A 27,090-nucleotide genomic window follows, 5' to 3' on the forward strand; every position below is an offset into this window, starting at 1 on the left:
AATTAGGGCGTAAAGCATGGGCATCTCCTTTTGTCCACGGATGGCCATGGTGAATATTTTATTTAAGCTGCACTTTTAATAAGTTGCATAAGAAAACTTGCGCCATGTTTACTTTTCACCTTGTTTTATTCCCATGCCATTCTTTGAATGTACGCAAGACGGCGCTATTTAACAGCCGTATGCAAATGTGCCCTTTAAAAATGTAATAGCCTATATAAATTGCCATTAAGTATTTTGAAACCTGCATACTTCTAAACACCAAACGCATTCTGACCACACTAAAACACCAAGAACATGATTATTTACACACTGAAATAAATTAATCGAATTATAATAAATTAGATTAAATTAGTCGAACAGTGTAGAAATAAAGAGCTAAGGATATAGTTAATGCTGCATGCCAGTTATATTACTATTTGATATTTCATATTTATATTACTATAACTTTTAATCTGTTGGTAATATCATACCGATTTTTATAATGTTATCAACAGATAAATAATGTTCTAGTTTTAGTGTTAAATACATCCCTAACTTATACCTTGATTGATGTTTTGTTTAGAAAATACAACAAGAAACAGCACTGCATTGAAATATAATAACATAAAGGAAAAGGGAAAAAAAAGAAAATATATATAACAACTCAATCAGTAGCCTAAGAAAAATAGCATCATAAGCTTTAAGAAACTTGTTGTTCTTATTGTTCTTAGAGATGTGCACTTGTTTTCCCACCACAGATGATGTCACTTCTTGTAGGGTGATGTTTTCAAGGAATCACAAACAAATAAATACCTGGAATATTTCTTAATAAATTAAATGTCTGTGTGTTTGTTTGTTTGTTTGTTTTTTCTTCCCCAAATGACTGTTTTGACGTAGGCTTTGTGATAAACACCTGCTGGAACCAAGACAGGGAAATGAACTAAAATACGTCCTTTGTTCACTTAATTGTGATGTTGTGATATTATAAATCTAACTAATATAATTTTGATATACAAATATATATAAAGTGAATTTAATAATTTATCCATTATGATAAGATGGACACAAGCTAAAATACTTCGTGACCGGAATAACCCGCCCTCTGTGGCTTTTGTCCAATGGGATTAAACCTGGTTTGACTAACTGCGCTCGAGTCACGTCTCTAGATTAGATCGAGTAAGCTTCTTGTTCTCAAGGAAGTTTATTTTCAGCCGTTCACGTATTTCCACCCACATCTTTTGGAGGGGGTCAGTAGCACTGGTGGATCCTAACACTCAGACGATACAGATGTGCTTCACTGCATTTAGGCGCAGGTGGACCAGAGAGCTTTAGAGAGACCACTGTCTCAACCAACACTTTTACTCGCACCGACTTCATTTTTGAGCTTTTTTAACCTAAATCTGAGAAGTACATTTGAAGACGAAGAAGAATCATCTGGGAAAATAATAATATTAGAATAGAAGAAATCTTCATTTCTTCAGGTGAAGACAGATTCAGAAAGGTAAATAAAGTTTAGTGTGTTTATATTAGATTAGAATTGTAGGTTTGTATTTTAGACAAAAATATAATTTTAAATTTTTTTTTAAATATAATTATTTATAAATATTTAGTATTTATGATAGTTCTTTGTAGACACACTTTTAGGCCTTTTATTAAAAATCATTGTTGTCTCGCTTAAAACACACACAAAAGAGTGCTTAAAACAAATTTAGTGTGGTACAGAAACATGCAACAGTTTTACTATGAAATGTAAAGTAAACAATAACAGGTTTTGTAATCTTTGCTTAAAGTTAACCCACGTTTGATTTGACTATACTTCATACATCATTATCTCTTTCAAAAATACTGTTGTACTACTTTGGGCATAATATTATGACAATACCATGCTTTTTTAGACAAATACAAATGAAATAATGTTTTACTTATACCAAGGTATCATGCCAAAAGTGTTTGATCATGTACTATGGTACTTTGCTTTGAAATACTCAGCACATACCATACATACCTGTACATAAAGTACAATTGTATTTAGATACCATGATGGTACTGCTGTAGCTATTTTGTAAAACCAATCAATAAAGGGTTTTAGCCTAAAAACTGATTGAATCTTCTATATATCATCTGTTTGTCTTAACCTCTTCACCTGTTGTTGGTCATTCAAAAGATTAGTTAATTAATCATAAATGAAATCAAAACTGTTGTGTGTTGATAAATAAGAAAGGATTCTCTTGAGGACACCTGATCACTACAACTGTATCTGCCCTACGTAGGCAGTACCCCCCCTCCAGAGCGGCCAGACAGTGAAGCTCTTGTGTTTTTCTATCCAAACCTCCTTTTTTTTTTTTTGACCTCAGGCCTGTATTACCATGGTGACCATGCACAGACCGAGTGCAGCCTTGACTTTTACTATAACAAAGGAGAGAAGTTGGGGGAGGCCGGATAGTAGGTGAACACATAGTAACTAGACAAATGGCTTTATCTAGGCCTTTGCCAGGGATTGAAAGTGTAGTATGCAGTCTTCTGTTGTTGTGGTCTCGCACGCTAGACACTGAGATTTTTTTATTGTATTATATTTTAAATTGTTTTAAATATTGTATTTTATTAAAGATATTAACAACCATGACATTTAAAATGAAAACGAAAACATTAAACATTATAAATTTGAATCAATTTTATTAAAAAAATATGTAAAACTAAATATTTTATATTATATTTACATTTTATATTATTAGAAAACAGTAAAATCATGACATTAAAATTTTAAGTACAAAGAAAAAATCAGAATGATTTAGAGTATTTTTTTACATTTTAAATATATTTTATATTTAAAACAATTTTAAACTTCAAAATCAACTTCAAAACTTTACATCTGATAATGAAAGGATTAACCATAACTTTTATTTAATTTTTTTAAATTACATTTAAACCTATCTCCTTATTATATTTTTTTAATAATGTTTTTGTATTATTATTATAATTTTTTATAAAAAAAAATCAATCAATGATTGTGCTGTATGTTATTAGAAATGTGTATTCATGGCAACATAAAAGTACATCTACCATTCAACGTATTACCGCCTATAATGTTAGACATACAGTATTGTATAGCATAGTTTTTGTTGAGTACTTCTTGATGCCTATTCTGTCTGGTTTTGCCCTGTTTGTGACCTCACCCCTACAGCATATGATCTGAAATTAAACAAACGGTATGTTCGGCCAGAATTTGAATCTATGCATTTCAAAGTGAGTGCTGGACAATGGTTGAGATTGAGTTGAACTCCCACGGTCGGGCCTGTAAACAGTGGCTTTGTGTGGACAAACTCTGAACCCTGGTGCCGATGTCTCCTCTCTACTCTGTGTTGTTACCTCACACTGATAAACAGCACAGTTATTTCAGCACGGTGGTTACACGGCTTGTGGTTTTGGGTAACATCATTTTGGCCTGTCTATTGATGTCACTGCTAATGTGCTGACCTTAGACATTTAAAGGGACAGTTCACCAATGAATGAAAACTGTCATTATTTACTCACACTTGTCTTGTTCCCTCCCTGTATGCTGTTTGTTATGTTTTCCAGGGTAGACAAGGAGTGTCTATTTTGTGTTTGTTTCTGTTTATGATTATGTATGTATAATATTTCATAGCAGCTATTTATATACACTACTATTTACTTTTGAAAACAAAAATACTTTTGTTCGGCAAAGACACGTTAAATGTATCAAAAGTGACAGTAAAGATATTTATAATACAACAGAGGATTCCTATTTCAAATAAATGCTTTCTATTTATCGAAAAATGCAGAAAGAAAAAAAAAATTATAATGGTTTCCACAAATATTATGCAGGACAACTCTTTGTCATCATTGATAATATTTGTGTGTGTGTGTGTGTGTGTGTGTGTGTGTGGATGTGTGTGTTTGTGTGTGTATATATATATATATATATATATATATATATATGTATACAGTATATATATATATATGTAATGTATGTATAAGAGATTTATTTAAAAAACATGGTTTAAATTCAAAACAGTGTTTAAATTCATATGATTTATGTAAAATTTACATCAATTTAAAAACTTAATATAACATGATTTCAGTTTCTTAATGTTATACTTTATAAAATTAATTATTAAAATATACATATTTTTAAATGATGATGATATTATTTTGCCATGGATTTTTTTTTTTCAATTAATAATTACTTAAATTTAGACCTGTTCCTTATGTAAAGCTATTCTACACCTCAGACTGGAGTATAGTGCATGGGTTGAGTTGGGCTACATTTATGGTGTTATTTTATTTATTTATTCATTTATTTATTGTCTTTTAAACAGTCTTCTAAAGAAATTATTTCACAAATTGGTCATAAACAATAAATAATGAACCTGCTACATTTTCTATCTGCCTGTAACACCTGAGTAAAAAAAATATTCATGTTTATAAATTCTTTTGCTTCTTTTAGCAGGTCACTGGTCATCTTTGAGAGATGTTTGAGAAGCATTCCTACGACAGTCCCCCAATGTACACCCCACCTTCCAATGGCTTTGGACCACCGGGGAGCTTCCAAGACCCTCAGAGTGAATTCGATCCCTACCCTCCTCCTCCAGGATCCTACTATGTGGGCGAGGAGGTGCCACAGCACTTCTACAAATGGTTCTCCCCTCCTGGTATTGTGAAGATTATGATGGGAACCATTATAATCCTCTGTCTGGGAATCTTCGCCTGTGTGGCCTCGACTTTGGTTTGGGACATGCAGTACGGACTAGGTTACGGATCTGGATATTCCAGCTATCCTGGATACGGAAGTGGATACGGATACGGCAGCGGGTATGGATACGGAAGCTATGGAAGTGGATATGGATATGGTGGCTACTACAATTCTTACCCGACCCCTTACTCAGCAAAGACCAGTATGATCGCCATTGCCGCCATAAACTTCATCATTGCTTTGGGATTCTTTGCAGCTACCTTCTCCAAAACAAACATGTTCCGCAGCAGGAAGTTCTACCTGGTGGTCCTTGTTATCTGTTCTATAATGGCTGTGATTCAGGGCATTATAAACATTGTGTACATTGTAGGAGTGAACCCTATGGCCCAGAGCTCCACCAGCTCATACTACAACCCCATGCTTATGATGTGTCAGAATCTCTATGGCAGCAGTGTAACAGGAATGGGGGCCGGCTTTCCAATCTATAACCAGTACTTGTACCACTACTGCTACGTGGACCCTCAAGAGGTACCATTTAAAGTTACAGGATGTTTCCAAATGTCTTTAGAGACTACATTTAATTTATGTCTTCTTTATAGTCTACAATCAAAGGATTGCCATAGACCATAATTTTAACTCCTCCAGTGTGTAAATCAGTAGAGGAAGTGCATTTACACTTACAGTAGAAGCCTGATCTAACCCTTAGATTTATTTTTTTGCTGTAATCTGTTGTGTTTAGGTTGATTTAGTGATGTTAAAGGAATAGTTCACCCAAAAATGAAAAGTTTTCACCCACTCACTCAAAACACAAATTATATTTTTAACCAAACCTGAGATTTTCGTCCCTCCATTGAAACCCGATGTAAAAAACTTTTCATTCAAAAAGATTTAATAACGATTTTCAAAAACTTAAAAAAAAATAAGAAAAAAGTCCTATTTCAATCCAAGTTTAATGAATAAACATGATCACTTTATTCGACAAATGTTTTTGTTTACATAATATATATGTTAACGTTTATATATAAAATATATTTATACTGTATATGATATGAATATAAATACATACATTTAAATACATGTAAATATTTACAAAATATATGCTGTATATGTGTGATTATTTATATATACATAATAAATATACACAACACATACACATATATTGTGTAAACAAAAACTATTTTGGATGTAATAATATATAACATATATAATAATAAATAATAATATATAATAATAAAGTATATATATAAAGTTTATTTAGACTTCTATTGTGAGAGCATTACTGTAAAAACTGTTTTTTTTTGTAAGCTAAGAAACAAAATAATTCAAGGAATAATCCAAATAATTGTCTTTAGTAATCCATACACATTATGTTATTAATAACCCAGAACTTCTGATTCAAGATAGAACTGATCCTGAGAGTGAGATGATTATAAAGATGTTTATTATAGAGTATTACATTTTAGTTCAGTATGATAAAAAACTGTATGTACATATTGGACTTAACACTACAGTTTTGTCGTTTGCAGGCAATTGCAATGGTTTGTGGGTTCATGGTTGTGGTCGCACTGGCTGTGGCGGCCTTCTTCTCCTATAGGACCAGAAGTAAAATCTGGCACTTTGGGAAACCAAACATCTACTGGGATCGACCACTTATGGGAGGAACTGAGGGCAGAGATGTGGAGGATTGGGTAAGTTTCCTTATTACACCTACAGTACGTTGAGACGTGCTGCATGGAGGAAGAAACACATGGTCACTAATTAAGTTGCACACCCAGATCAAAATGGCATGAAGTGTCTTGCCTAAGGGGATGAAAATAAAAGGCCAGGGTCAGGCTTATTGCTAGTCTCTAAAGCAAATAGCATCTAAGTACTTTGCAGTGGAAATGCCCATACGTTTAATTGTCCATAGACTCCTGCATCCCAGCAAACGTATATGGGGCATGCAGTTTAATTCTTCTAAATAGTTTGTGAAAGTCAATTTAGACCTTTTGTTTTGGTAGACTGGGAGCGGTTTGAAGGTGTGTTTTGAAGTCATATATCCTTTAATAGTTTCAGTGGCCTGTGTGACACTGGTGATAATTCAGTCACAAGGTTGAATGTGTTGCTGATATGATCTGTTTGTTAACAGCCAGCCTAGTTTCACTGTGATTGATCATTAACCGAACTGAGAAAGTCGAGTGGCTTTTAACTCCATGGTGGATGACTAGGAACGGCTAAACTTTTGTACTACCAAGACAGTTAGAAAGCATGCTTGAATTAGCATTTCTTTACAGTTCAAAGAATAAATTAAGTGTTCAGGTATAAACATAATTATTAGAAGCATTTTTCAATGGTCGAAACGAATGTTAAGTGTGGCCACTGGTTAGTATATTACTGATTATTATAAGTGTATCTTAAGATCAATTTATTTCAATAATTGAGTCGTTTACAGTCTTGAAATGTGTTTTTTTTTTTGTTAAATATGTTTTCTTTTAAATATATTGTTAGTATAATATGAATGTAATTAGACTAAAATTAAAAGTATCACTGATTATTATTATAAATACTGTATAAAAATCCCATACAGCCAATACTTTATTGCAAAGAGAAAATAGTTTAAGGAAATATATTTACTTGTACTTATATGTACACAAAAAAATCTGAATTTAGATGAATTATGTACTGAAAATGTGACAAAACTGTACTTTCTGGAACTGATCAAACTGTTCATCAGCCATGTGGGCTTTTATAAGCTAATGCTGATTATGTGTTTCAGTAGTAATACTGTACATTTGTGCTATGTACGAAAATATGAGTCATGTTGTGTGTGTGTGCACGCATTGCTCAATAACATTGCATTACTCACTGTGACTCTTTCTTATTTGAAAAAGAGAAGCAATTAAAACAATAAAGGTTTTTCAAGAAACAGGTCAAAAGAACTTTAATTTAATTATCATCCATTTATATAAAGTGAAATGACAGTGAGACTCCTATCAGCAAAGAAAAATAACAGATGAGATCCCTTTAATATCTTAATTGTTTTTCCTAGATGGATATAGAAAGATTAAATGAGATTAAATGAGAGCAAATGTAGACCTCTATTTTTTCAGAAGAGATCAAACGGTGCTCACTGCTCAGATTTACTGAAACACCAGTTCCATATCAAAAGTCAGAGAACTCCATGTGAACTCAAACCTCACATTTTTCCAAAATCATTCATAATTCTATCGCTCTGTACTCTTAATGTATGTTACAGTTGTTTCTATTTTTAATTCTATGAATTTTAGAAGCAATGTCTGTGACAAGGTGGAGAGTCTTTAGCTAAACTTGAGCAGACTCTAGTAAATCTTTCATCCAGGTCTACTTATTAATGAACCTGTAGCTGGTGGTGAGGGCTCCGTGGGGTGCGGTTTGATTTTGGATTAAGTCCATTGGCAACATAATTACTACCATAATGAGACTGGTCTGCCTTTCTCTGCCCTGGTGCTTTCAGTAAATCCATGAGTTCTGACAGCGTTCCACACACTCCCTTTGAATACCTTTCCTTCCTTGCCTTTCTATCTCTCCTTCACTTTTTTTCTGGTGCAAAAGGAGGTCATGAACATGAAACGGCCCTCTTTTCTGTGTTCTCAAGCATTCTTTCCCTGCTTATGTAGCGTGATCACGGATCAGCGATGGCAGTAGCTCATGCAGGGAAAGCATTGTTGGAATTCTTGGATGATTTGAGCTTTTCTGCACAGTGGCTTTTCCCTTCTCCCCAGCTGCAGGGAAACGCTCCTCCACCCTCTTTCCTGCTGAGTCCTCCCACCTAACACACACACACACACACACACACACACACACACATTCAAACAAACAATTCCACTGACACGCACACCTGATTTCGTTGTTTTAGCAGTGTCCTGCTCGGAATTTATTTCCTTATATCCGTTTAATCATTCATCATCTTGTGGTATTATAAATTTTTATAAATCATATGTTGTGCCAGAAATGTCACGAAACACTCGCTCATATTGAAATCAAACCTCAACAGGAAGAGCAAGAGCACTTTTGCTTCTTATTCCCTACAGTCTTTCCTGTACAGTAGCAGAAGGAAAACAAAGTCTAAATAATGGATCTAAAATGGTTTCAGTGTTATAATGTCCTGCCCAGACTGCAGTTTCAAAAGTCTGCGATCAAGACAGAGTGTTGTTAATAATGTACTTTTTGTGCATTATTTTAACATACATAACATTCTCACAGGCTTTTAACAAGTAAAACTGATACATTATTTAATTTATGTCACTTTTCCTAACAGAATGTTAACGTTTTGTTTTGCAAATTTGCACTGCTGTTCATAAGTTTGGGGTGAGAAAGATTTTTTAAGCAAGGGTGCATTTAAGAATATAGGCATTTCTAATCTTACCGGACATTCTATTTAAAATGAATGTACTTTTGAAGCTTCTATTCATCAAAGGATCCTAAGAATGCATCATAAATTTCTTTTCAGTATTGATAATAATATTAATAAAGTTTTTTTTGAGCACCAAGTTAGCATATAAGAATGGTTTCTGAAGCATCAAGGGACACTGGAGACTGAAAATTATGCTTTGCCATCACGGCAATAAATTACAATTCACATCACAAACAGAATTATATAAATAATTTAAGACCCTTTTAAAATGTTATCCTAAATAAAGATGCAACTGTTCTTTAAACAAAAGAGAACCATTTAAGATTCACATAAAAAAAATCTGTTATCTGCTTTTAGTTCTTCTCACCCGCTTAATTGTTTGTGATTTTCATTATCTGAGATATGTTGCTTCGTGATATCATGCACGTCATACTCTCCGTTCAGATATGAATCAAAGTTTCTAGACATTGTACTAAACAGTTTGTTCCTTTTTTCAGGTCAACCACGTACAGGATGGACAGAGCGTGCAGGAGGCATCCATGGTGTTTTCAGAGAAGATGGCTCCTGTTCTGGTTTCAGCCCCCAGTGTCGGCTCCATCCCCCTGAAGACTGGCAGTGTCTTTAGTTCTGAGACCAACAATTTTATTGGGTGAGTGAGTGAGTGATCCGACCCTGGGATAGCTGGAGACTTTAAAGCTTAGCTCTATGTGAACAGGCAATATTGCATGCCCCCGCTAACGAAATGCTGGAGCTAACAAGTCATTTGGAATTGCATTCCAGTTTTCCATACACTCCTGTCAAAAATTTAGGGTCTCTTATGCTCATCAACAGTGCATTTATTTGATCAAAAATACAGTAAAAACAGTAATATTGTAAAATATTATTACATTTTAAAATACGGTAACTGTATTTTAGTATATTTAAAAATTTCATTTATTCCTGTGATGCAAAGCTGAATTTTCAGCATCATTACTGCAGTCTTCAGTGTGCTTCAGAAATCATTCTAATATGCTGATTTGATGCTCAGTAAACAAAGGTCTTTATTGTCATTTTAAAATAAAAGTATTAATTTTTTTTAATCTAACATTTGGATGGCAATGTACAGTTACTCCTTGTTCAAAGTGGTCCGTGGCTTTTTTGCGACCTTTTTTAGCTGATGTTAAATCATCATCAGTGCTATTGTCTGGATCATTAATCTGCCTAACGGTCTGGGCCATTAGTTTTATGAAGTCAGGTCAGATTACAAAAAATATGACTTGGCATGCAATCAAACTTTTAGTATTTTTTAATCAGATGTTCTTTCATTATAATTTGTTTTTAAATCAGGTCTATCCCTCTTGTCTGCCTCTGTCTGCCTTTTTTTGTGTGGCTCTACAAGCTTCAATGATTCAGTATAAATTAATTAATTAATATCATTTTTCTACTGACATCATATAGACAAGTGCCTTTTAAGAGTAAGCAAACAGGCAATGCCTTTATGTAAAAGATGATTGGCTTTTCATTTTTTTCATTAAAGAAATAAAAAAAAAAGAGTATTCTGTCATTTGGCCTAACATGTTTATTGGAAATGACGAAAAACATCACAATGAAGAGCTGTGAAGAAAACATTAATGCAGTGAAATGTAAAGTCAGTTCAGGTGTCTAAAAGACAGAATTGCAAGAAAATGTTAAAGGTGCAAGATGTAAATGCACAATTGCTAAATATAAACTCACAATTGTCAGAAACAATTGTGATATTTAAACTTGCTTTTGTGAAAAAAAAAATCTGAACTGTTAGAAAAGTTGCAATTACCTTTTTTTATATTTTAATTCCATGCCAGAAAAACATGTTCTTTTTCAGGCTGTCATATAGTATCTTGAAGAATATTTGCTTGCTCAAATGTGTTTAAATGAATGTTTGCTCATTTCTCTTTTTGGATAAAGTGGTAACAGTTTTTCCACCCACAGTTACCCTGAGCGCTCTTTCAGCCGGCCATCACATTCTACATCCCGGTCTGGAGAAGTGAGCTCCAGCCCTTCCGACCAGACGGACACCATCCGCAAACCGTCTGCCTCCAGGGGCAAGAGACGCAGGAGGAACCCTGAGCTGGACGAGTCTCAGTACGAAACCGAGTACACAACGGGAGGAGAGACTGCCAATGATTTTGACGAGGATCTATGGACACGGTAAGAATTGTTTGTGGCTCATGCAGGTCCAGAGTTAGTAACGCATTCCCTTGGCTACAGCAAGGAAGTCTGTAGAAGATAATCATCTCTGGCACGTATCTCCACATGCTAACATAATAGACTAAATTTGGGTTAATGGGTCAAAGGTTTGCATGTTTACATGTGTTGTTTGGTTGGCTGTGATAAAAAAACAGATGTGGTTCGGTTTCACTCATTGTTGAACCGTGAGAAGAAAATCTTTTTGCAAACAATAAACTTACAGAGGACACGACATTTAAATGTAACACTTAACAGTAACAATCAACTATATGTTCTTTCAGCATTTATTAATCTTTGAAAATGTTAGTTACTTAGTTACTTGTAATGTTAAAATACTTATAATGTTGACTTTGTTTCAACCTAGAATTAAACTGCTTGTTTTGTCTGGCACATTATTTCGACACACTATTTTCCTGCTTAATACTGTAAAGCTGCTTTGACAGTCTACATTGTAAAAAGTGCTATATAAATAATAGTGATTTGACTTGACTTGACTAAAATACTTGTATTCACTACATTATGAATCATTTTAAAAATGTTCTCACTATTTTGCTGACTCAGATGAAAAATACAGGTTTGAAAGTTTATTTAGTAAGAAGTTGACTTTCGTAAGGAGTTAAGGCAGAGTCACATTAGCAAAATCTAAAAATAGTGGGAATTCATATTAGCAAAAACAAATGGCAAATGAAGTATTGAATTAGTGAATTTTGGCAAATAGTAGTATTTCACATTAGCTAGATTTCTGTGAATGATGGTATTTCACATCAACAGAATTTCTTTTAATGGTTGTATTTTACATTAGTATATTTCTTGGCAAATGGTTTCATTTCATATTGTGTGATCTCTGAAAATGGTTGTATTTTACATTAAATTTTGATGAATGGTTACATTCACATTAGTTTGGCGAACGATACTATTTCACATTATTGAAATGGTAGTACAGTATTTCACATTGGTAAAAAAAAATTGGCACATCTTGGTGTTTAACATTAGCTAAATTTTGTGATTGGTGGAATTTCAAATGAGCGCAATTTGAAAATGTATGCCCTCACTGTGCATTTTCCTATTCAAATGACTGTATTTTCCTGAAAGATTGTCACCTTGTAATGGTAAATGTACCTTTACTCGGTTTATGGTGGGTGTTTTTGTTAGTTTTTTTCTGCTGTGTGGCAACTGAAGAGTTGTCAGTTTATACTCCACAGCATTTAATCTATTAAATATCACCACTGTTGCTTTAAATCCAGATGCTTATAGGTCGCTCCAGAGAGGGTCTGTTTATCTATCTCTTTGGATAAAAGTTTATTTTAACACTACCGAATTACTATTTACCTTAATTATCTTGCCTACTTTAAAGCTCATTATACAAGCTACCATCCAACTAATTTCTGTTTCCTTTCCAATTAGTCTGTATCCAGAGATCACGTCTGACACCCAGCGACACGAGTACAAGAAAGAGTTTGACTCGGACCTCAGGACCTATAAGGAACTGTGTGCAGAAATGGACGACATCAACGATCAGATAAACAAGCTCAGCAGAGAGCTGGACACACTTGAAGAGGGCTCGTCCAAGTACCAGGTGAGCGACTGAAAACATTTCAGATGACTATTCACCTCCCTGTTGTTCAAATCCATATGACTTTCTTTTTTATCTCATGTTACAGGCTGTAGCAGAGGAATATAATCATCTCAAAGACCTAAAACGGGTGAGTCATGGTTAAAAGACTAAACATCTGACTCACGTTCATAGTTATAGATGCTCTGCTTTTTTATGTTAATATGAGGATTTCTTTCTTTTATTCTCTCTGCTTAGATGCCAGATTATCAAAACAAGAAGCACCTTTGTCGCAAACTTCGCCACAAGCTTTTCCATATTAAACGAATGGTTAAGATCTACGACCGCCGTCAGTAATAATGAGCTCCTTTAAACTACCACACCTGCTCTCCTTGTTAAACACTTTTGCAACTAACTGATGAAGCCTTCGAATGACTGTGTGACCGAAGTTGCCCGAAACTGCTGTAACAATGGCTTCATCTAGTGCTTATGATTAACCTGAGCCCTAAAAATGGTTGGAGACTAAGACTACAGATTTCAAAACAGGTCCTTCCAAAGTCTTTCCATTACCTGGAAGTTGTTCTTTCACTGGAAACATATGCTTTATGAAGTGAGTGACTTCATATAGCCTGTAAAATGCCATAAAGCATTGCAATTTTGTTGTTTATTTTTTTTGTTGGGTGCAGTTGGGAGTGCAAGGTCAGCTGATTACATGTGTTTGTTGGAGGAAATGTACTTTGGACAATCCTCTCCACCGGAGTAATTTGCACCTGCTCTGTCACATCTATGCAATCAGTTTCCTTGTGTCGTGTGTTTTATTGTCTATTTCTGTTAAGTTGTATTTGTGGGGCACTGCTTGTTTTTAAGTCCGAAAAGACAAAAGAAACAATTTGGGTATTTAAACTAGCACACCATTACAGAATATTCTTTTTTTTTAACAACTGACTGCCTCAGTAAACGAAGAAATGGAAATTTAAATCACTAAGAGAAACTGGAATTTCATATTCCGTTGTGATTTTAACGATGAGTTTTGTAAACAAAACAAAATGGTGCCGATGCAAAGATTCAGTTCAGTTAGTTCTAGATGTTTAAATCTCATTGCATTTGATTCATTTAGAAATATTGTGCTCTTCCTGCTATTTAAAACAGTATAGCTGCTTTTATCTCTAACCAATCGAATACCTATGCAAGATCAAACACCTTTTAAAAAAAAAAAAAGTTTTGTTCACTTATTTTTTACTCGTTTTTGTACGAAATCATTTAAAAGTGACATGGCGTTTATTTTTGGCTTTTAATGAGATAATGTTTTTTTGTTTCTCACATGCATAACAGCATTTTCTTTTCATCTGTACATATTTGTTGTCCCTTCTTTTTTGAATAAAGTTTTGTATTTTAGGTTTTAAATCGGTTTGTGAAAGTGCAACTAAGCTATTTAGAGTCTAAAGCTTTCTTTTATTACAGTTTTTCAATTGCTTACAACTTTGCACACAAATCTAAGAATTGCACGCAAATCTCTTGCAAAATGAAGCACTGCATTCAAAACATCACAAACACATCTCATAAGCAAACATTTGCAAACACCTTTGACATAATATCAATTCCTGTTAGATTTTTGTGTTACATAGAGAGTGGTGTGTTATGCAAAAAGTGTTTTATGAAATTGAAAACTGATTCAAAGGCCAAGAATTAGTATGGTTTTGCAGATTTGGTGTGTGGATCTATTATTTTGTGTCAGGTTTCAGAAATTGTGTGACAAGTAAAGATTTTATTTGTAAGCAGTTGAAAAAACTAGTACAAAACTGAAAAAAAATAAAGGTAACAAATTATAAAATATCATATAAATGCATATTTCGGCTTGAGACAGCAGAATTTTAAGAACTGCGTCGAAGAATTAGAGCAAACAATGTAAGAAATGTTAGAAAACAGCGTCCTCTGCTGGATGTCTTGTAACAAGCTGAGGAAAAGGCACTCGTCTCATTTCGGAAATGTAACGGAAATATCTGAGGAGTCGTTCGGGAATGTTACGGAAATACACGATCGTTAATCACTCCGCGACAAAAGGCTATTAACTAAAGTACCAAGACGTGTGAACGCTGATTGGTCACCACGAGATTCATCACACTCCTGTTGTGTCTTGACTGCTGAGGAGAGGCCGTTCAGAGAACGAGCAACGAGATGCACAAACATCAGATGAGGCTGTGATGTAGGAAAACTTTCCGAGGATATTTCAAAAGGATAAATAAAAAGGTACTTTTATCTCGGTAAACTTTTTATTCTGTCATCAGCAACGGTGCTGCTGCTGTGTTTAATGACTTTTGAATATGCGCGCACCTGCATAATATCATGACTGCATTGCGCTTCTCTGAGTTTGACGTGTATCATGACGCCTTGGGGGTTTTTTTTTTTTGTCATCTGCTATAACTTACATCGACCTAGTGGACGAATATGTATAGCCTATTATTGAGTTTTCTAAATGCTCTGAAAATCAAAATTCAATTGTCATATTAACATGAGATTATTATATTAATTGTAATTTATATTGAATAACTATTATTATTATTATTATTGTGATATTTTATTTTTATTAATAAAATGCAAATACGTGATATTTGTATTTTAATGGAGTCTGTCTTGAGCAGGTTTTTTTTTTTTTTTTTTTTTTTTTTTAAACACCAACACCACCTACTCACTCATGCTCAAAAATACACACAGGGCTGTACTGGTTTAATTCGCTTAAAGGATCAGTGTGGGTTTGGGAGATCTGCACCTTGTGCTCGTTCACGTGGTTTGTGTATTTGAATCTGTCAGGACCTCTTTAATCTGTCCCTGTTCAGACCTGACACGTTGTGTGACAATGCCAACAATCTGCCAACACTGCAAGTGCACACCAGAAGAACCTGACAAGTAGCTACCTTTGGTTTAGGCAGTCAGAGAGTTATATTGCTTATGCTGTTATACAGATTGATGGAGTGGCTGCTAATGTGTCTGAGGCGTTGCTAGGGTGTTGCTTTTCATTTCTAGGTTGCTTAAGGTGCTTCATTCTGTTATGTAAAAAAGAAAGCTTATTAGGTCAACACAGACTGAAGGTCTGAGCCATGTTCAGTGGATGTAACTCTAGTCTAAAAGTTTGGGTTTTAGAATAATAAGCTTAAACACACCACCAGTTTGTCCAGCTAACAAAATTAATGATTTTATTTTGTGCACATACTTAAAGGTATAGCTGATCAAAAATGTAACCATGTAAATGTACAAACTTTTATCTCCTTCATTAGTCATGTTCATTCATCTAAAGCCCTATTCGGACGGGATTAGTTTTACGGGGGTAGATGGAGTAATGTAACTTTACCACAGGACGTCTGTAATATTGATGTCCTATTCGGACTGGATTAGAAAGTCTCAGTAAAACAGTCAGAAGTGGGAGGGGTAACACGACTACGCAGCGCAGTCACCTCCCTCGTCTCAAACACGCACCTACACTTGTGTGCGCTGCTTTGGTTGCCAGATCCGCGTAACCAAACCAGCCCAATGGTCATTAAAAACTATCCCAAAACCATCCCAATGGCCACCCACAGCCCAAATACCAACAAATAATGAGCGAAATCCTTCCATCTTTAATCCACTGAAAAAATCAAGTCACAGAAAGTCGTTTTAAAATAGCACAATTATTAACTCCGCCTGAAGGCCGCGGACATGGCAACACACGGTCGCGTGCGACATTGATTTCTCCGTCAGTTTTGTGTTCTCAGCAAAAGTTTTTCTAATGTTAATACTACGCTGCAATGCATACACATTCAATGTAAATGAATACACCAACAATTACAGTAAATTGTTAAAATTTAAACTTGCACGTGCCTAGCGACGCCCCTGATGGTGGTGTCTGATTTTTTAAGTTTGACTAATATATATATAAACACACACACACGTACCTTATACATTATATAATATATATATATATATATATATATATATATATATATATATATATATATATATATTAATAAAGATATATATATATATATAATATTAATAAAGATATATAAACAAAGATTTGGGTCCAGTTAAACGATTTATTAATGCAATTCATTACATTCTGATGATTGGATTCTGTTGGTAATTGGAAATTAACTTAATACAAACAGAAGTTCCGTGCTTCTGAGAACTGCTTGTGACCTTTTCTTTAATGGTCTGTGTCGTCGTATGCAGGATAAACTTGAGGTTTGCCATTGATTTGTTCCACCGCCTAGAAAGCAAGTGAATGCTTCTTCAAGCGCTTCCATATTTAAAAAAACGCGCAAAATTACAGGAAATGAAGAAATACTACCGTGTATATTTTCAGATGGTCTATTCGCACGGGACTAGTATTACCTGAGGTAATTTCTCCGGACCTTTTTACAGAAGGTAAAAGTCGCCGTAATCTTTACTGACATTGTCCGTAATGATTACTGACATGGAGCATTCAGACGGGACTAAAATCACCGAGAAGCTTTGATAAAAATTGCTTTACCCCACGTCCCTATGTTAAACTAATCCCGTCCGAATAGGGCTTTAGTCAGCAGTTTTATTGGGTCATAAATGAATGAGACTGAATTAATTAGAGCTTAAGTAAATCATATTGCACACCAGAAGAACATAATTGCATTGACTTTGGCCACATAATTTAGTTTCAGATTGTATGGGATCATTAATAAAACCTTATCAGATTCTGGCAATTTTAATTCAGTCAACAAGTATAGTTAATCATAAATAAATGCAAGGAAGCTGAAGTAGTATCTTTGGTGTACTACTGTCCCAAACCGAAAACGAGAGAACATTGTGCACCAAAATATCATAGAATCAAGAACTATACCTAATTTTATAGTGTTGTATGAACGAATTTGTGCCATATGGTGTCGATACATTTTTATCAGTGCATAATGCATATGGACACGTATTTATCAGAAACCTCTTTTATTCTTCATTCTTATTGTCTAAAAACAGGAAGGTACAGTTAAAGTGAAAAATTCCTGCTATTCAGAAATCTAAGACTACATCGGGAAATTTGAGCTAATTTAAATCTGGAAAGAAACCGGAAAACATTTTAAAACATAGAAATGTTGTGAATATTTCTTCGATCAGCTATACCTTGTAATAATGTATGTGCACAAGATGAATTCATTTATTTTGTTGGCTTGACAATCTGATAGTGTGTTTAAGCTAATCATTCAAAGATCTGCATCTTAAAAAGAAGTCAATAAAAATAAAAGGCTTAATATTTCCTAATTTGATGCTGATTTCATAAATAACAATGAAATGTTTCCATATTGTGCAGTTTTTCTTTTCCTAATAAGAATTAAGATTTACCAAATTATAAAGTTTGGGGTTTACTCCATTTAATGTCAGAATTACCTGACTTGTTACAAAAAACTGTTACAAAAGTAACATCATGGAAAATCTTTATTTTTCTCTCTCTCAAATTGTCATGATTATAATTTTGTAATTGAAGATGTTGTATTATATTAGAAAATGTGAAATGGAAGTCATTTCACTAGTGGTCTCGGACATTTGGGCCATGTTGTATGCCTATATTATAAGCTGATTTTCAACTTTGGGGCTGGAATAAGGAATCGACTGAGTGTCGAGGTGCTCTGGCAGGTTGTGTGGGTGTGCTGCTGGAGAAACACTGAGAAGACGTGCTGATTTAGCACAATTACATCCCCCTCTGTCCCCGAGCACCTATTAAAAGTGCTCTCACTGCTTCCTCGGGTCTCTCTGGACCTGGACCCACTGTCGTAACGAGCTGATCGGAGCAGAGCCGCAGAGTGATCAAAAAATAATGCGTTGTTGCAGATTGAGCATGTGTTGAGTTTGCTGAGCTCTGAAAGTAAGGCTTTTTCCAAACCCCTCCCATCTTTCTCTGTTACACTGATCTTAAACCACTCCAATCTCTCTCTTTCCCTCTTTTGCTGTTTTCTGCATTCCGTCTCTTTCAGATTTCTAATAGGGTCACATCAGGCTGTCCAATATGATGAAGGATTGCCTTCAGTTCCTCATTGAGCCTGCCAAGAAGTTCAAGTTTCGTCTGAAGGTACAGTATTCATTCTCTTTTTGTTGCATCAGAGGACTTTTTTCAGTAATTGAGAAATTGCGTATTTGGGATAGGCTATGTAAATTGCTAGCTATGAACTTAAACTAAACACTCTTTTATTTCTGATGAGTTTATTTTTTCAAAACTAACTTAGTTGTTGTTAACACCACCATTTACAACACAACCAGCAATATTGCTCGCTAATAAAGTAGTGTACTTGTTTATCAGTGAGACACAATGAAATGTGAGACATGTGGCGTATGAAGAAAATAAGGAAAATTAAGGTAAAAATCACTTGTGAACGGAATATATTTTTGTTACTTTTATATTGAATATGTATTTACAGTCAAGGCACACTTATCAAAACCTTAAGAAATTATGAAATATGATTTAATAGGAAAATACGTTATACAATAATTGTGTGTATTTAGGATAGACTACATAAAATGTGAGGCACAACTACAGTTGCTTTCGTGTCAGATGAATTAACTTTTATTAAAACTAGTTTAGTAGTGGCATTTTCATCGCAACAATTTGACCTGCTACAAAATTAAATGCAAGATGAAGAAAATAAGCCACATATATTTGAATATTTGTATTCTTTTATTTTAATTGTATATCATTTTCAGTCAAGCTGTAGCTGTTAAACTTGTGCAAAAGTGTCAAATATTATTTAATAATTTATTTACACCATTTATTTTACACTTTTCCACAAGTTTAACTGAAAATATTATTTAATGGTGTATTTAGTATAAATAAAATGTTAGCACTAAAATTAGTCAGCAATTGTAATCCAATTGAGATGTGGTGGAGATGTTCATGACTTTAAGAAAAAAAAATGCATTTATAAGTAGCTGTTATATTCCCTGGTGGAGCTGAAGTTATTCCATAGATTCTAACTGTCTGTGCAGGAGACGCGGAAGAGAGTGAAACATGCGAAGAAAGAGCCGTTAACAGAGAGTCAGCTGTTTATAATGGAGCTCGTGCGAGAACTCAACAGGATCTGTCAGGTAAGACTAATATATGGTTGCATTGTTCTTGCATCCAGTTCTTTAGAGTCCGCTATTGAATACGTTTCCACACACATTTTCAAACTCTGTGTATCTCTATTGGAAGCTCTTATGCTGATGTCTTTCAGAGGTCAGATATTCTGGCTCACATCTGGACCGGAGAGGATGTGTGGCCTCCTCATGCCTGTCGAGAGTTCATTGTGGAGACCGCCAACATCCTGGAGATGAAGGTTAGAACCTGAGCTGAAATTAATCACAGGCAGATTCATTTTCAATAAATCTAAAATTAAATAAATTAATGCATTTAGCAGACGCTTTTATCCAAAGCGACTTGCATTGCATTCAAGCTAACAATTTTCTCCTAACATGTTCCCTGGGATTCGAACCCCTAACCTTGCGCTTGCTAACACGATGCTCTACCACTTGAGCTACAGGAACACTTTTCAGAATTGAACTTAACCACTTAACACTACTTAAACTTAACAACTACCTTACTAACCGTTAATAAGTGGCAAATTAAGAATTTGAGGCAAAAGTCAGTTAACTTTTTGTTAATAATGAGAATTGAACCTTGAAAAATCAAGGGTGACGCTACTTTCCTAGTACGGGATATAATTATAAAAAGCATTCTGTTAAGTTCTGAATGATCCACAACCCTGTTCCTCAGTAAATATAGTCAGCTGTGTTTCCTGTATTCATTAAGCTGCATCCTACAAGATACACTCTGTTTTTCAGACAGCTGCTGTTTCTCAGGATTTGCATGGCTTTAATTACAGGCTGATGTTGTTTGGTTTCAGCCGTGTGTTAAATTTAGAAAAAATCCTGCCACCAGTCCCCATAGTAACCAGCTTGTATGTTTCTATCAAGCTGACTGACAGCTCCAGTGGCTTAAGGGTTTAAAATTCGGTGTCCGTTTTCAAAGGATCAAGCTCTAATCGTGGCTTGTTTTCAAGTTATAGTATAGTCCACAGTACTTTTGTGTCCTTGAGCTGTAGTTCGCTCCAGGGCATCCGCCTCTTGGATTTAGTGTACTTTTAAAAAAGCTTGTTGTCAGCACATTGCATCTTGAGAAATCAAAGTAATTGATTTGAGTTAGACACAGGCTGTTTATTAAAAAGGTTACTGCGTCATAAATGTCAGCTCAAGGGGCTCAAGTTATTGAGGCAATTATTTTCAGAGTTACTGATATCGAATCAAAAATACTGTACTTGCAAAATGTAATTGCATTGAGTGATTTAGATCAGAAGTTCTCTATATGTGGCTATTAAAGACTTTGTCATAGAGATGATACAGGTGTTGTTTATATTCATTCCAAAGCCAAATGACTGGAGATCTCAAATTTTCAATATTTGAAAGCACCATAAAATATCATGAATTTTATTTTTTTTATTATTATTTTTTTTTTTTTTTTTTCATTATGCAGGAAAATACTGAGACGCCCATGCAAGTTTATGCTGATCTGCATCCAGAAAAGCGGGACTGGAAGAGTCAGTTGCTCAGCATGCTGGAGCAGGGAGGAGAATATGACTTGGGCCCGTACAAAAGGATCATTTTGGACTGGACCAGAGGACAGCGCAACAGACACCCGGTGAGAAGATTCAGAAGATGCATCTGCTAAATTTCATGAGATGCATTCTGGGATGCTTTAAAAACCGTATTGAAAACATTCATAGAAAATGTGGTGTTAAATGTAATTTATTTTGCAAAACAAATTCATAGGCAGACATTTACAGTAGATTTGTTTACAAAGCAGTCATTTAAGCATAAGCCTTTAGATCAAAAGGTGTGTAAGGTAATTTAATCAAGCGTGTACAAACTTTTGTCTGGTAGTGTTTATATGGTCCTCTATAAAGCAAAAAAGTTTTTTCCATAAATATATTAAGGGTTACAACATTTTCTCATGTTGTCAGAGTAATTGGTTTGATAGTGTGTAATGTTATATCAAACCATGCTGTAAATGAAGCATCTTACTCTCTCTGTTGGTCTTGTCTCGGGTTGCTCTCTGATTAAGAATTAAGATATTAACCTTGCTATGATCCTCTTGTCAGACTGGGTTGATTACAGATGACCTCACTGACTGACCTGAGAGAGACATGCTCAGCCCGCTAAGCCCTATCTATTTGTCTTACCATATAGTTTTTCATTTAAAATAATGCCATATTTGCCAAACGCTTCTACAGTAGCTTACTTCATACTGCATGGTGTAGAAAATATACCACCAGGGTTTCTGCAGGTCTTTAAAAGTTCTTAAAGGGACAGTTCAATTCTGTCATTTACTCGCCCTCAAGCCTCGAGTTTCTTTCTTCTGTTGAACACAAAAGAAGATATTTTGAAGAATGTGTTAACCAAACAGTTGCTGGTAGTCATTGTATTTCATAGCATGGAGGGAAAAAATGCTATTGAAGTCAATGGCTAGTAGAAACCGTTACAAACAATCTTCAAAATATCATCTTTTGTATTCAGCAAAAGAAAAACTCATTAAAGGGAAGGGGAAGTCGTGGCCTAATGGTTAGAGAGTCAGACTTGCAATCTAAAGGTTGTGAGTTCGAATCTCGGGCCGGTAGGAATTGTAGGTGGGGGGAGTGCATGTACAGTTCTATCTCCACCTTCAATACCACGACTTAGGTGCCCTTGAGCAAGGCACTGAACCCCCAACTGCTCCCCGGGCGCTGCAACATAAATGGCTGCCCACTGCTCCGGGTGTGTGTTCACAGTGTGTGTGTGTGTGTGTGTGTGTTCACTGCTCTGTGTGTGCACACTTTGGATGGGTTAAATGCAGAGCACAAATTCTGAGTATGGGTCACCATACTTGGCTGAATGTCCCGTCACTTTCACTTTCACTTTCATTAAGGTTTGGAACAACAGCGAGTAAATTATGACAAATATAATTTTTTGGATGAAATGTAGGTGCTGAAAGTCTTAAAGGCATGGCATGAAATGTTGCATATAACACTGCAAAAAATATAAACATTAAATATTGTTTTTGCAATTCAAGTATCTTTAAATAAAGATACATTTACTTAAATGTACTTTTTAATAAAATGAATGTAAAAGAAGTTGAGATCTGTTGAAAGTTGTAATTTCAAACAATGATTTATATTAGTGTTGCTAATATAGAGTGTGCTCCCTAGACATTTACATTTAGTCAACACATTGATGTGTTGTGTTCCTTTCAATGTATTACTTCATTACATTTTTTTGTCTTTAAAAAGGCATAAAACCTGCAGAAACCCTGACTACCAACTTTTTAAAATCGTACACCGTTAAAAACTTTCTTAATTTGCATCTATGGTTTTATGAAGAAACTTTGACATCCATGGAACCTTTCCATTGCATAGAAGAAAAGTGGGGAAATGTTCATCAGCTTACTAAATGTTCTTCTCTCTAAGAAAGCCTTTTTTGACAAAGTTCACTGAAAGGTTCCTTTCAAAAGAACCAAAAATGGTTCTTCTGTAGCATCACTCTTTTGCAATCTTTATTTTTAAGAGTGTATGCATTATGCAACAAACTCTCTCTTTCTCTCTCAGCATGGTATCTGGCCGGGTGAGGCAGTGTTGATGATGCTGGATGACGTGGAGCTGCGGTGGAAGCGGGGTCACCTGTCGCATCTGCAGTCTGCTGTGGAGCTGCTCATAGGGGTCGTGCTTGGAGAACATCTGGACAAGGTGTGATGCCTCTGAAAACATTTACAACATTCAAAGACTTTACACATTTCTTTCTTAATTTATCTAAAAACCAGCAGCACTGACATTAAGCACAACTGTGTTTTTGTAGGAGCTCATTCCAAGACTGTGGCTGGTACAAAAACAAAAGTCCCAGACGATCGGTAAGAAGGCAATGACATTAATGCCCCAGAATTGATTTTGAAGGATAGTTACTGTACCTACAGATCCTGTAAGTGATTTCTGCTCCACTAGTGGCGCCAAGTGGAATTTCAAAAACAAAGCTTATAAATCAGATAGTCTGGTATTTTCTGGAGTACAATACTGTATATTCCAAAAATCACAGACCGCTATTTTATTAGTTTAGACATGAATACGGGCTTTCTGATGATCTTTCTTTCTCTCTCTGATCTTCTTTAGATTGCACTGGCTACATTCCACACATAGGTGAGAGATTAATAGATTCATCAATCAAATAATTAAATGCATTGACATTCAGCAGCTATAGACATCAAGGCTGTCAATGCAATAGATTCTGTTATTTCTAATATTTGTTTAGTAACACAGAAATGTTGCTTTTCGTTTCAGTGTGGAACTGGATATGTGATGCTACAGGTATGTTTCAAAATTAGATATCCATATGTGTGTGAGACCTTGGACCACAAATCCCAAACTAAACCCATACAGCGCATATTTTTGAGTTTAAATGTATTTAAATGTATATATTTATTCATATAATTTATCAAATATATTTAATATATACACTTAACATTTTTCTTAAATGTATACATAGATGTATGTGTATTTATATACATAAATATACACAAAATAGACACGCATATATATTATGTTAACAATATTATGTTAACAAACTATATATATGTATATATAAATGGTGGGCCGTTGTCGGCGTTAACATGCTGCGTTAACGCGAGACTCTTATCGGGCGATAAAAAAAAATATCGCCGTTAATCTATTCTCAAAGTTGGGTTGAGAGCTGGGTCTATACTAAACAAGCTATGATGACTTTCACCTTGATATTTTATATAACCGACTGGCCGAGGCCAGCCTAAAAAGATGCTCAGGACAGTTTACGGGTCACTGCTGCGCATCGTCACGAAAGCTTATCTTGTTCACGTGATTTTAAGCCTTACCGCTTGTCGATTTAAACATTAAAGCAGCCAAACACAAGACGTGGAAAAGCTGAACTGAGTAGCTGGTTCCTCGCGCGCTGTGTTCGGTGCGGAGAGAGAGAGCCGCGTATCACGGACAGCGACACTGAACCCAGCTCCCTTCTGCGCAGTTCTCCTCGAAGTCCCTCCTGCACCTGAACGAACAAACACAAATCGCAGTTTGAACAAACAAAAAGATGTGAAAGAGCCCAATTCAGCACCGCGGTGTGCTGGTGTTCAGGGCTCACGCAGAGAAAGGCGTCTCAAAACACTTGGAAATCGAATTTGCTTATTTTTGCTCTTGTGCCGACAAATACATACAAAATATGTCAAAATATCCACCTTGGAAATTATGTTCGAAAAAACTGTCAGTTATTTCTTAAGTGAAAGTAAACAGTTGAGGAAAAAAATGGGATGTGTATTATATTGGATGCGTTTATCATCTCTTAAAGTGACCGCGCCTAATTTAGCTACTGGCTGCTATAATGTTAATCCAAGAAAATGAAAATGAAAATCCCTCACTGCTCTTGACTGAATTACTTTGAATAGTTTTTGGTTTGACTGTTAAAACTACAGACACCACATATAATTTGATATATATAGCAAAACTGTAATGTGATAAATGTTGAAGGTGTCTGAATACATGTAGATTTGATTGTATATTTATTTTTGCAATGAAGACTATCCAGTGCTATTTTACATTTAATTATTTGGTTTCTGTACCTTGACACCTACAAACTTGAAAAAAACTTTGTGTAAATAGCACAAATAAATAAAAATAAACGAACATACAAATTAAACCATTTCAAACAGGGCCCACTGGTACAACCTTCACCAGGGCCCCGTCTTCTCCATCTGCAAAGCGTATGCAGTCCGTGTGCATTACGTATGTGGTGCAGCACGGACTCGATGTGCTTTCACACAGGACGCAATTGCAGTCCGCTACTTGGTACGTAAACGATCGCTGCACTGCTGCAGAGTGCAGACGCAACGCTCCTGGAACGCAACTGGAATCCGTTAACATGGGTGCGTAAAAAAATATGCAAACTCATACGCACTGCAGACGGAGTATGTGTGAAACAGGCGTAAGGTTGTTTGCAGCTTGTGCAATGTGGAATCAGTTTACAGCTTTTTCAAGCACTTTGTGTTGCATTTTGGAAACGGGAGATGAGCCCCTTTTCTAATGCACCACCTAGCTTGATAAACCCCTTCTCAAAGACTTACTGTTTGTCAATTTTATTTGGGTAACACACATATTCTGAATGCCTTCGGCAGAATTTGAATGAGCCATTTTAATCTAGATTAATCTAGATTATTTTCAAAATTACAGTGAGAAAAACAGACATAAATCTAACTATAAGTGCTGCTCTGTTTTTCAGTGGAGGTGACTCTTGACCCAGAGACGGCCAACCCTGCTCTGGTTCTGTCTAAGGACCGCAAGCGCATGCAGTGTGGTCTGGAGCGGCGTGATGTTCCTCACAGCCTGCGACGCTTTGACAGCTGGTGGTGCTGTCTTGGCTCTGAAGGCTTCTTGTCGGGACGCCGGTACTGGGAGGTAGAAGTGGGCGACCGTGATTGGCGTCTCGGGGTGGCCAAAGAATCAGCTCTCTGCAAAGGTTACAGACCACTGAATACCCAGAGCGGATACTTGACCCTCAGGCTGGAGAGGGGCTCCGAGCTCAAGGCCCTGACCACACCGCCCACACCCCTGCCCCAGTCACTCATCCCACGGAGGGTGGGGGTCTATCTGGACTATGAGGCGGGGCAGCTGTCCTTCTATGACACCCAGAAGCGTGCACACATCTACACATACAGCGAGAGGTTCACAGAGAAGCTTTACCCAGTGTTTGGGACGGTGGAGATGGTCCGCGAGATGGTGATCAGGCCTGTAGACCTAAGGGAGCAATGTCTTTGTAAGGGACAATGTCTGTTCTGCTAATAATGAACGCACAATCCTTATACACACAGATTGCAAATTGAAATTACACACGCATAAAATAACAATAACTGATCAAAGCTTACAAAAAATAGAATCGGAGAGAGAAGTTTCCTCATTTTTTTTTTTGAGTAGCTAAAGCTGTGAAATCTGCACCAATAGCATTACAAAGAAAGTGTTAAAATATTTTTAAACAGTCTGTCTGAACAAACAGATAGTCCTGCTCAAGAGACCGTATCATAGAGAGCTGCAGTGATGATTTATTTCTCTAGGCCAATCTGGAAGTTTAGAACCCAATAAGATTTTTCAACTGGCTTTTGTACTGATGGTTCCTCAAAGCTTTTGGATTATTACAGAAAATAAGATCTGTGACTAAAAAAAGTTTATATTCACATAAACACAAGCCTAAGTACAATCACCAGAAGTA

The 27,090-nt window shown here is 35.6% G+C and overlaps 2 protein-coding genes across 3 annotated transcripts; both read left to right on the forward strand.

Annotated features, from left to right (window-relative positions):
* The first annotated feature begins 1,121 nt into the window (after window positions 1-1,121).
* On the forward strand, window positions 1,122-14,010 carry LOC132097988 (occludin-like). 2 transcript variants are annotated; one of them, XM_059504049.1, is made up of 8 exons: window positions 1,122-1,480; window positions 4,445-5,218; window positions 6,217-6,378; window positions 9,560-9,711; window positions 11,010-11,228; window positions 12,672-12,843; window positions 12,929-12,970; window positions 13,078-14,010. In XM_059504049.1, the coding sequence occupies exons 2-8, from the start codon at window positions 4,469-4,471 to the stop codon at window positions 13,174-13,176; spliced, it is 1,596 nt and encodes a 531-aa protein (XP_059360032.1). In that variant the 5' UTR covers window positions 1,122-1,480; window positions 4,445-4,468; the 3' UTR covers window positions 13,177-14,010. The 2 variants fall into 2 exon arrangements, with proteins under 2 accessions (XP_059360032.1, XP_059360033.1); XM_059504050.1 differs by having other exon boundaries at window positions 4,448-5,218.
* An 891-nt stretch (window positions 14,011-14,901) lies between these two features.
* On the forward strand, window positions 14,902-26,888 carry zgc:194990 (uncharacterized protein LOC568410 homolog). Its single transcript, XM_059504051.1, has 10 exons — window positions 14,902-15,066; window positions 18,789-18,883; window positions 19,795-19,893; window positions 20,022-20,123; window positions 21,317-21,481; window positions 23,421-23,558; window positions 23,668-23,719; window positions 23,976-24,002; window positions 24,144-24,170; window positions 26,107-26,888. Exons 2-10 carry the CDS (start codon window positions 18,821-18,823, stop codon window positions 26,664-26,666), a joined length of 1,233 nt encoding a protein of 410 aa, XP_059360034.1. The 5' UTR covers window positions 14,902-15,066; window positions 18,789-18,820; the 3' UTR covers window positions 26,667-26,888.
* The last annotated feature ends 202 nt before the right edge of the window (window positions 26,889-27,090 follow it).

Source organism: Carassius carassius, chromosome 21, assembly GCF_963082965.1.
Source record: "Carassius carassius chromosome 21, fCarCar2.1, whole genome shotgun sequence".
NCBI lineage: Eukaryota > Metazoa > Chordata > Actinopteri > Cypriniformes > Cyprinidae > Carassius > Carassius carassius.